This window comes from Symphodus melops, assembly GCF_947650265.1.
Source record: "Symphodus melops genome assembly, chromosome: 3".
Lineage (NCBI taxonomy): Eukaryota > Metazoa > Chordata > Actinopteri > Labriformes > Labridae > Symphodus > Symphodus melops.
In genome coordinates this window covers 5,626,528-5,638,553 of record NC_136693.1, presented here as the reverse complement: position 1 = coordinate 5,638,553, position 12,026 = coordinate 5,626,528, and the positions used below count along the sequence as shown (strand labels likewise).

The 12,026-nt window shown below is 42.6% G+C and overlaps 1 protein-coding gene across 1 annotated transcript in view; it reads left to right on the top strand.

The window, feature by feature from the left end:
• Positions 1–669: 669 nt before the first annotated feature.
• The window catches only part of neo1a (neogenin 1a), a 148,851-nt gene continuing 137,494 nt past the window's right edge, over positions 670–12,026 (top strand). Inside the window, exon 1 of the mRNA XM_079339546.1 lies at positions 670–1,334. Within this exon, the coding sequence (XP_079195672.1) occupies positions 1,241–1,334 (94 nt within the window). The 5' untranslated portion in view covers positions 670–1,240. The remainder of the gene's footprint in view (positions 1,335–12,026) is intronic.

Below are 12,026 nucleotides of genomic sequence, written 5' to 3'. Positions count from 1 at the left end.
GACCAAACAAAAAGAGGCTCTGTCATGTTTGTGATTTATATGTTATAGATTACTCTCACCAGTGGAGGGAGCTGTTCGGTGAACCTGAGTGAAGGACTCTTCTTTTGGGCGATGCAGCTGAACTTCGGTTGGTTTGAACAAACCACTATCCTCCTCCATAAAGCTTAGTGACAAGATAAAGTAGAATTCAGCATCCATCCATCCATCATCTATCTATCTATCTATCTATCTATCTATCTATCTATCTATCTATCTATCTATCTATCTATCTATCTATCTGTCTATCTATCTGTCTATCTGTCTGTCTGTCTGTCTGTCTGTCTGTCTGTCTGTCTGTCTGAATGGTGTAAATCAGATCATATTTCGAGGACAGTATACCTGGAGACAGACAAATAAGTGGGTAGGCCTATAGGCTGCTCCATATACCTGTATCGCCCTACCGTGCACTACACCACTGGCTACACATGTTCATGTGACTTTGATTATTCTGAAGTCTTCAGGAAAAATTGTGTTTTGAGTGTTGAAGTAAAATAATATCACTTCTTACCAATGACGTGAAAGGTGGCAAGTTGCTGTTTAACTAGAAGGCTAAATGTGCAGTGTTAAAATAAAGGTGATGTGTTGGGACTGAAATCCCACACCACATTTTAGTTGCAGCCTGCGCACAAAGGCAGCCAGGATCCAAACTTCCGTGTGACTCCACACCCTGTTTTCCGGGGAGCCGGTGGAGATCCAGCCCTTCAACACGCTGCTCTCTTACGTCCCGTCCGTGAGCAGTGAGCTGGCCGCGGCGGAGATTTCTCCTTTGGTCGGATCTTATCTTTTTTTTTCAAACCGAGCCCTTTCTGTGGCTTTTTACGCACTTGGCACAAACCGGAGTAGTAAAGTCTGCGCGTTGGTGCTCGGCCACCCGCAAATCGGTTTCGCCTTTGAGCTGAGCCTCCGTGGCAATGGATTGATTTCAGTGTTTTTTTTCACCGACCTCTGCCTCGACCAAGTTGAGAAAACAGTCTCTCTAACCTGCGGCTCTCTTTTTCCAGCTACATGTTTCATCCGGCTACTTTTCAAACTACCTGGCTCCGGATGTTTCTGCACATTTTAGGACTTTGAACTTTTTTGTTTTCTCCCCTTGTGCATTTACAGGAGGTGGCTTTGGATTGTAAGGGTTTCTTTTTTTTTTTTTTTTTTGGAAGCTTCTCCGGGGTTCCTGAAGCCTGCAAAGATTTATTTGTGAAAAGTGATGGCCGAGCGGGGAGCTCTGTCGCTCCTCTCTCTCCTCTGTCTCACCTTTCTCTTCTACACGGAGACCACCGCTGCAAAGCATGTCGATAAAGGTAAATTCCTTGAATACACAGCCAATTGTTGGGCTGCATGTGTGCTATTTCACACCTCGATTGGGGGAAACTTACCTGCGTCTAGTTGGTGGGGGAGAAAAGATACGCACGGAATGCAAGCTGCTGCCTTGAAAATCAAACATGGAGCTGGGAGGCCAATTCTGCTCCTGTTACACCATTAAGCCAACTTTAGAAGTAGGCTACTTTTTCCACAACAGACATACCATGTACCCAAAGACCAGCCCTGTTTAAAGCAGTAAAGCAACACGCTTTTTTTCACAGTGTCCTTTTGTCTGCTCACGGGCTGAAGCGATGTCTCCGTTTGCCTCTCAAATGATCCAAAGAGTTGTTTCAACAAATGTGTGCAGGTGAATCGGAAAGACTAACAGGGCACATTTGTTTGTTGAAATGAGATCATGCATCTGTCATTGGATTGCACATGATGGCAGTACGTTGAATCTGAAAAAAAAAACAACACAAAAACAACACACACACTGTGCAAAGACTCATTAGTGCTCACTGTCAGGTAATAAGCCAGCATCATCAGTCCAGCAGACATCTCATTACCTGGGCGTCAATACATGTTTAGCTGATGGATAAACCAAACCCATTTCATTTGCTTAACTGTTAATTGTTTTGAAGTGAGGGCAGTGCATTATTCTGCGGTGTCGCTCATTTTCTCTTATTCCAGCTGTTGTGAGACATTTCACTGAGGTGGTTCCTGATGTGAGAGATGCTGATTTCAGCCTGTGTGTTTGACTGTAATACACACTCAAAGCCACGAGTGTCTGAGATACATTGGAGAACCATGAGAACAAAAAAAGGCATATCTAGCTCTTATCACACACACCCCATTGTGACAGAGTCATATCTTCATCGTGTAAGCAGTTAAGACGTTATCAAGCACAACAGCATGTGGTCTGGAAAATTATGACTATAATTCACTCTTGTGCAACATGGCCCAGATCCCCCCCCCCCCCCCCCCCCCCATCGTTTGTGTGATATGCAAAGTAGTATTTTTCTGTGAGTGTAAAAAAACCCCAAAACCTTAAAAGCTTCTAGTTTATTTTGCTACATACTAAGAAAGATGAATGTGCAAAGCAGACAGCAGGCCTTGGAGTGACAGGCCGGTGCTAGCTGTTTGCGTGTGGAGCCTGATGAAAGACCCTCTCCTGCATGAAAAGATCTCTGCAGTGGTGGAAAGAGAGAGAGAGAGAGAGAGAGAGGGAGAGAGAAAAAGTGAGAGAGAGGGAGAAAAAAAGCCCCTCCTTGGCTTTGCTGGAGATCAGTACAAAAGAGAAAGATGGGGGTAGGGTGAACAGGCTGACTGTCTGGAAAGTAATAAAACCAGGAGATTAAGGGGACCAGGGAGTTCCTTCGGGAGCTTTGATTGATTCCAGAGAATTGGACGGGGACCCACACGCAGAGAGAGTTTCAAATTACTAATTGTGGGGTCCCCTTCTCTGAAAATATCTGTTTATTCAAAACACATTTCTTTGAGGTCCTTGCTGCGGCCAGAGCTTATCAAAGTTGGCAGAGTTAAAGCCGGAACTTTCTTTCTGTCTCGTTCAGTTCGGGGACTGTTTTACTTTGAAAGTTCAACTTTAATTCACCATATTAATCCTTTGTAGCTCCTAAAAAGTTGTTAGAATTTTAAGAAATGTAATTTAAAGTTTGTCTTTCGTAAACAAGTCCCTGTTAGGAGTGTAAAATCCATTTAGACCCTATCTTATCTCTGAAATCCTGCCGGGAGGGGATTGTGCGCTGATTGTCTCCCAGCGGACAATGCAAATAACATGCGGAGACCTGTAAACATTTGGCAACCACTCTCTTCCCCTCCAGACCACTCACCAGGTCTTTCATCCCCACAGACCACCTCGGATGCAACATTACCCGGACTTCATAAACAAACCCGTGTTTTCTTTGGCACATTTAAAGGTCTTCTCAGTGGACTCTGCTGCGAAGAACACACTTCACCACCTTTGTGTTGTTGTGTTTGGAAATGCCCGTTGATCCCACGTCCCAGTTTGTGGCTGAGAGCTGAAAGCTTATACTGTATGGTTGGATCTGTATTCATCTTGAGTTTCAGTCATAGCGCAGTCATAATCTGAGAGCAGCATGTTGTAAATGTTTTTTTTTCTTCTTGTGGACATTCACACGGATGAATTCTGCAACTACATCATCAGGCCAAAATAGCTGAATCTGTTGCACATGTACACATCGTGTTGGGATGAGATAAAAAGGGTTGTCATGCAGAGTCACCTGCTGTCTCTGTTGGATACGCTGTGCTGTTTACTGATCATTTATTTATGGGGCCCGATAGCTCATAAAGTCCTAATGACCTCCATCCACCAGAGACGGATAATTGCACACATGGCCAAGTGTTTGATTCATCTACCTCTCTAATGAACCCTCCTCTGTTAGGTACAGATCTTCTATAGCCACTGATTTGGAGGCTCACTTTTTTTGCTTCATATAGTGGTAGGTGGCGCTGCAAGGTCAGTATAGTGCGAGATATTGGTTTAAAAAAAAAAAAAAAAAGGAACGACTCGTTTGTTCCCTTTTTCCTGTTTGCGTTTCGGCTGCTAAATCAGCTCGTTTGTTCAGTGCTGGTTGGGGTTAAAATGACTGCACTTATTGAAATGATTTGCCCCAACAGACACTGCAGTTTGTCACAAGTAATTGGCAGGGCTAAAGACGGATCAATATCCTCTGAATAGATGGCGTGACATCTGCTGGTGCATCTTTTTAGTGTTTTGGTGTAATCACTTGCTTTTAACTTTCATGCTTCAGCTGACTTTTTTTTATATCCACACATCTGCAGTAGGTCACATCCCACATTTTTCATTTTCATTAATAAACATTCAACATGTTTAAAACCATAACTCTTTCAGACAATAACAGCCCCTTGTGTATTCCAGTAGACTGCTGTCTGGCAGCTGATTTCTGGCGGTAGTAAAAGACGGGAGGTTTTCAGTGTAAAGACGGAAAGGGTCATGTTTAAAGCCAGAAAGGATTAGGAACAAGTCGGTGGCTTCTGCTGACCCCCCCCCAGAAGAAATTGCCTCTATCAGAGCTGCCTCTAGTGGTGTGCTGCAGAGGAACAGGACTTAAGAAAGATTTTCCTGCCGCTCCTCTGCAGCCGTAAATCAGCCTCTCCTGCTCGTCTGATTCGGCTGTTACTCAGTCAGAACACCGAGAATTATTTCCACAGTGTGCATCCGTGTTTATATACGTTTAGACTTTTGATCAATCAACCGTTAACTGCGAACATTTATCGTAGCATCCCTTACATGCTACCATTGAAAAATATGCACAATTTATTCCATCCATTTTAAGAGCCTGACGTTCCTCTTAGTGTTTATGCTCTCGCAAAGGAAGCGGAGGTTCGATGTTGTTGTGAATGTGTCTGCACCTGCGTCATTTAGTTCCACGACATACTCACTTTTCTTAAACATACAACCCATGCACATGCTGTATTAATAGCAGCTTTATCTATGCAGAAAAAAAACAGACTTTTTACTTGTGGAGTGTACTAAATGTATTTTTCTCTGACTAGTGGAGACCGGCACTAGAATCTGTCACACTGAGCTGAGCAGATGACTGTAACTGTTCGTTCATATTTAAAACGTTCTTTGCAATGCATTGCAGTTTAAATGTACCAAACTTATAATTTCACATGAACCACAGGGAATAGCAACGCTTTTTTTCTTTTCTTTTCATAAAGCGTGTAAGCAAACTTCTCTTCAAAAACGGGTAATTATGGGACTTCAAGTAACTCCATCCGAGCGACGTATTTTCATGTGAAGACGTTGTACATTTATTGCAGTCGTGTCAGTTTCATTGGGACATTTTGTGTGTACTTTCTCAGAATAAAGGCTTTTTCCCCTTTGCCAATCCATTATCCAGGGGAAACTGTGCTCCCTGGAAGAAGGGAAAAAAACTTTCCTTTTAATGTTGTCAAAGGGGAATAGATATAGTTGTTGTCCTGAACTATCGGTTTCTCTGTACTTTGAAAGCCAGTCTTTTCCGTGTCGTGATTGTTCAGCTCACAAAAAAAGAAGCTCACGTCAAGTGAACTCTTCTTAAAAGCTGAACTTCTCTCAGCTTCAGAGGTGTTCCTGCTGTGACTAAAAGAACAATGTCGGACGCAGCACCTTTCCAATCTGGCTGCTGTGCGCTTCTTTGTCTGCTGCTGGCCCTTTCATGTCCAAAAAAAAAAAAAAAAACTTGCTGCGAGTTTAAAGGAGTTGAATAGTGTCAAGAGGCCATAAAGCTGTCTGTGCTTCCATGCTCGATGACTCCTCTGAGACTTTATAACAACCTGAGGGGCATTACTTCAACAGGATTTTACCTTTTGCCCGAGACGTGGCTGGAAACATGCCCGCCTCGCTTATTTCTATGTTTCCTGTTGCTTCATTTCCGAAAATAGAAACAAATGCAAAATGCCTAATTCACAGTGGTCCTGTCTGGCTCTCCAGGCTTCTCAGCTCTGCTGTGATTGAATGATGCTCACGCTTAATGACCTATGGGACAGCACAGTCTTTTCACTTTCCATGGAGCTAACACACATTGCAGCAGTGTGAGGAAAGTAGACTAAAGCTATGTCTGCATGTCTATAAGAGTCTAGTTTGTCATTATGCTGGTCTAGAGTATGTTCTTTAGCTGTAAGGAAACTTTAAATGACTAGACGACTAAACTCTTGAATACTTATAGGCCATCCTTGGCCCCCACTAAAGACACAAACTAGAAAAATGACTCTAATGTTGATGTTGTGCTTGACTGCTGTCACAGTTGTTCATGGTTTACAGGGCAGTGTGTCATTGCACTCTCTTTACTGGAAACAGTAAAGTATCCCCGGTTCTGTGTTTCAGTGCACGTCCTTTATAACTTCAGCACGACAGAGCGAGATAACACTGTGTGAGTTAAAAAAAAGTGTGTCCTGCATGCAAAGACAGTTTTATAGTGTCTGGTATTCGAGTAGATCCTTGAAGGAAGCCAAAACAATCTTTATAAAAGCTCAACAATGCTGTGAGGACTTTTCCACCCTTAAATGTTCCTCAAACTTTTACTATTTTGGTTGTGTGTAGCTCCTGTCATGGTGTCTCCTGTCAGGAGCAGCTGCTCCAGATTGTGACACATGCAAGCTGTGCTTGTCAGAAGAGCCCGGACTAATGAGTGCAAGGAGGGGGGAAATATATTATTGACATTTCTCAACTAGTTGAATTCTCATTTTTTAAAATATCTCAATGTTCATTGTACGTCTAGTCAAGGCTGTTTGGCAATTCTAGAAAACAGTTGAAGGACAAAGCTGCTTAATCTTGTAATTTTTAATATATATCTCTAATAATGAAACTTTGGGGATTGTTAGATTTGGGTATCTAAATCTGTGATATCAGATCTTAATATTTCCAGCCTTTCTGTTGATAAAATAAAAAGAAACTCTTTTTTTACACAGAGACATTTTGAACCTGTACGACAAAACTGCAGTCTCAATTTGAGGGAGGAGTTAAAAAGAAATCGGCAAAAAGCTGAAAACCAGGAAACAATGCGGGTTTAATAACTCGACCTGCAGCAGCACTAAACGGACTAACATACAGATCAAGCTTTTGTCCACGAGTTCAAGTGTAAATACACAAACTCAAATCTTCAACCTGGCAGCTGCTTGTCCAGTCAGTCGCTCCATTAAAGACCCTTTTATAGACATTTAGCTTGAACTATATTTAATGTTAAAACGTTGGATTTCACAGATGGGGTCAGATATTGTAAATTAAGAGAGACTGATGTTGTGAGGCAGATTTTAAGAAAAGCATGTGGTTGTACTGTTGCTTGACGACATAGTGCAGCTCTCAGACATGATCTTATGTTGTGTGTTTGGAGGGACATCCAGGGGGCCATGAATTAACCTGAAAGGCTTCTCGATGGTGACGATCGATGTGTAGTGCAGCTGCAAAGTAGCTTGTGCTAAAAAAAAAAAAAAAAAAAATGCAGGCAAAACAAGAATCAATTCAGCTGTTCCAATACAATGATGTTTGTCCACCATAACAGTCCTGTATGGATGGGTCAATTTGAGTTGTTATAATGGATCCCATTGAGGTGGTCAGATTAGGACTGAACGGATGTTATTTCTTACCTCAATACCATCATTGTCTTCACTATGTCATATTACCAGTATTCAGTTAACCAGCATGTGAATATGGGCTAAATCTTACACACACACACTCATACAGTATCAATCACCCGTGTGCATACTGAGCCTCTGATCCTTCATGGAGTCAAAGGAACTTTTCATGAGCTGAAAGGCTGTGGGGCAGTCAGTCACAGAGAGAGGATTGTGAGTCCCGCTCAAGCGAGCTGGCTGCCATCATCTTGTGCCTCGCCTGTGTCTCTTGGCAGCTTAAGACCTGTTGGGATATGTGTGTACGTTCGGGTGGGTGTTTGTATAGGCGTGTGCCACCCATCTGGGCTTGAACAGCTGTTTTATCAACTAGGTTCAGAGAGTTTCCTGACATAAACTCACTCTCTCATCAGAAGTGTTTACCTCCTTTCACAGAGGCGATGGGCCTCTGGGTGATTCTGTATGGCATCCGAAAGCTCGGAGTCACTGATTAGTATGTGGTCAGAACGGAGATTGAGAAACAAAAAGCTTAAACAGTGTGTGTTCATTTATATTATTATAGGGACTTTTTTATTGTGAAAGTCTTTGTTTAGTTTTAAACTAAATTACAGCATTGCCCACAGCTGTGCTCTGCATAGTGATTGGTGGTTGTATGGTTTTAATCTTTAAAAATGAGAGCTTTATAAGATTCACACAAATCAAATGGAGTCCCCCTTCTGGAAATAAGGCTTGTAAGGCTTACTGAGATTTTTCCACAACTCTGAGTTTCTTTTTTTCGACGCTCCGCTCAAATCCATTGTATACCAGTAGTCATCTACGCCCAGGATTACTTGTCATGTTTCAGTACATTATGAGCTGCTGCGAGTTTGTTAAGTTGCACTAGAACAATTCAGTTTGACGTTGCTGTATTCTCCATAGTTTTCTTTGACTGGTTCACAAGTCAAAGAGTCGTTTTCTCAGGTTCTGTAGTGGACATCTGTAGAAACCTCCTTTATTTTTCAAGCACAGTAGATGCAGTCTTTTTAGACTGGAGCGAGAATACAAGACGGTGCCAGTTTTTGCCCTATACACAGTACTTTTCCATGGCACTGTCTCAGCTTGCAGAGCACTGCAGAACTCTGGATTGTTGAGTCTCAGACTTAGAGTTTAAAATATTTAGGGTTTAGTGGTAAAACCAGTGTTGGCTCTGTTTTAATATATCAACTAGTGTCTCAGCTCGTCTTGGAGCCCGTCCAGTCAACCTTCCAGGTTTTTTATTTTGATGTCACCTGCTGCCATGGTGACCCCTGGAAAAATTCTCTGGGTATTAACTGATGTTTCTGCTGCTAAATCCAAGCTGAAATGAGTCTTTGAAAAGTCGAGCAGTAGATAGAGGCTCCTTTGTGCCGCTGGGAGCTCCCTTCTGGCATGGGGCTCCACTGACTTGCACTGTAGCGACTTCTCATCGTGTTATTGGAGCCAGTTTCTCCTCAAGTCTGAGCTCATCTGAAGTTACCGGAGGTCAAGAGAAGCAGCTGAAATGGTAAAATTACTGCTTAAAGCCTTTATAATGCACTGCCTGTGATGTAATGGAATTGGCCCTCTGCTTTCTTGGACCATCACTGTTAAATAAACTCGTCCCTCAGCAGTTCTTTCTTTCAGTGTGGATTTCTTTTCTGCTTTTATGTAACAAATACACAACTGTAACACAAAATCTCCCCCTTTAAATTTGATGTACAAAACCAGTGTGGTTAAAAAACTGGTTTGACGCTTTGAGGCTTGTTTTGAGTTCAGTATTGTAAACCAGGTGTTTCTTGCCAGGTCTTTATTGCCTCTAAAATCTGCGTAGAAATCATTAAAATAACCAACCGTTATGTATGAAGTGGCTTATTTTTCATTTTTGACCACTTGAATCCGCACCTTTGTGACCACGAACCTGGAAAACTGTGACCATGGTAATATGAGCAGAGCCCCAGTTACGTGGTTCTTTGAGCTTTTGGGAGCCTGATCATGTGAGTTTCTCTACGTTGACGGAGTCTGATAAAAGAGAAGGTTTGTCTGTGAAATGAAACTTAAGCTTGTGAGAAACAAGTTTGTGTCTTGACAGGCCTTACACAACGCAGAAGAGTGTTGCACAAGTTCCACATTATCAAAGTGTGAGTCAGAGCACATCTATTATATGCATTGTTGATCGTCGGTCATTTTTGGAGTAACAACAAGCTGAAGAATAGCTTTGATTTTGTTACAATGCCCGGGGATGATGCATCGTTCACACATGTTCATAAACTGCTGTTAGCCATCTTACAAATAGTTTCCAACGTTGAAAGCACTTTTATTCGCTGCCCTTTGCAACAGAAATGGAGTGGAATGATATGTGAGCCCCGAACACAAGAAGAACTGCAATCTGGGCAACACAAATGTTGTAATCAGTATGTAGTATTCAGTATGTGTCCCTACACCAAGCATTCAACAAAAACCATCTCTTACCACAAACACAGTACAACCTGATGATGACAGCGGACAACACAGTCTCTTGAGCTGTGTCTAAATACAGATATGACCTTCCTCTGTGTGATAGTGTTGAGGAAGAAGAGGATGGCCTCTGTGAGTAGGTTAAGCAGGTGGAGGAAGAGCAATAAGCCCCCAGAGGGAAGTTTTAAAAAATAAATAAATTCAGCAAGTCGTTTTCACAACCGACAGTGTTGGAAAGCAGCTGCATCCATTCCCTCTCATTCTTTAACCGGTGTCCCTTGAACCTTGACTCCGCTCGCTCCCTCCCCGCGTTTCCGCCTCTGACAGGTCACTCAGCCACCGCAGCACCAGCGTGGCTGCAGGATGGATGGCTGCCAGCAGGGAGCACCTGCGGAGGAAGAGCAGGAGAGCAGCATTCCATCACAGGACCTGGAGACACAGATGTCATATGAGACACCAGGGACGTGTTGGAGTGGGGGATGGGCGGGGAGGGCCCGGTGGCAGAGGTTTCGACATGGTGGGGCAGTAATGGGGTGGGATAGCAGGCCAGCTGCTACCAACACATTTTAATGAGATATCCCGTCAAGAACACAGGGAGATGAACATTAATGACTACAGCTAAACATGTCTGTTCATTTATTCCCTCCTCCTCCATCACGCCAGAATGAGGTTCATGGTGTGTTTGGTCACATTTTAATTGGGTATTTTTTCAATGCCAGATTTGAATGTAGTTTGATTTGTGTACACCTATAATTGTTTTTATTGGTATGCCTTTTTGATTTGCTAATTAATTTTGTAATCTTTGCTGTCATTTCCTCCTGAAATCCAAGGTGACATCTTTTATTCAAAACTGAGGTTTCAAATGTTTGCGTCAACTTCTTTTGGGCCTGGTAATCAAAGTTGTGTAATAAAGCTGTTTTTTTTTTTTTATTGTAAAATTCAACAACTGATTCAGAGCTTTACTGTGAGTGTTTCTATCGATTTAAATGAGTGTAAAAAAACACAACATGGTTGACAGGCCTAGCTGTGTGGGTGCATGAGGCGCTTAATAGTTATAATGAAATTGTGTGGATGCACACTGTAAGAATCTTTCCATTTTTATCACAAGTACTTTGGTCACTTATATGGTATTGGAGGTGCCCTCAAAACCGCCTAAAAGTAAAGGCATAGTGACTTTTTTGTTTCCTAATTTATGAATTAATACATTCAATTGAATAAAGTTGACCGCCAAAGAATGACCATGTGATCTTGAGAGGGACCCAGAATCTGCAGGTTATACGTTGGAGTTATGTCAAATCTTTTGTGTAGAACCGTTTTTCATTTGATTTACGCGTGTGTGCGTTTTTATCTCATGAAGGACAGGACCTTGTTTAGAGGCTTTTCTCAACCAACAATAAAGAAGTTTGAATTTCTGGATGGGGGAACAATGGGAAAACACCATTTCATTTATTCCTACTTCATTTACCTGAAGTGGTCTAAATTAGTCCTGAGTGCATAAGCATGTCATTCAAGCTCTCAGGACACCTGCTGCACAAATTCACTCAAATAACACAAACAGAAGACATCAGAAGCACTCACGGAGCAAGATCCTGAAATATGTCCTGCAGTCTGTTTGTGCCATATGCCGTGGAATATTGTGAAGTGTAGCAAGTCTAAATGAAAATTCAGTCAACACTATCTAATTAAGCAGGTGTGAAAGCAGCTTAATTTAGGTTGCTTTTGGCATTTCTCACAGGTCCGTGTACCGCAAGAAGCAACAGCTCCTTCAGCTCAAACGTGAATACTTTCATTAAGTCTGGGACCAAGCTGCACACTTTGATTTGTCCTCAAAGGAAGATGTCAGAAGTGGTCTTGGGTTATAAAAGGTTGTGGTTTTATTAGCCATTGCTAGCCGGTGGGGGGCTTTTTGTTGCGGAGTGACAGGGGACTTAATAATGGAACTCTCTAACCCAATGAGCCTTGAATCAGTGGAGCCCCTCTTCCCCTTCTTTGTCCCTCTCCCAATCCCCCCACAGTGCCACTGCATTCCCAGCCTGGCGGGGCAGTGTCTCTGGGCCAGAGCCATGTCACGCACCCCTTTCGGCCCCAAACGACCGTGGTGGGGGGGTCAGGGGTTCAAGTGC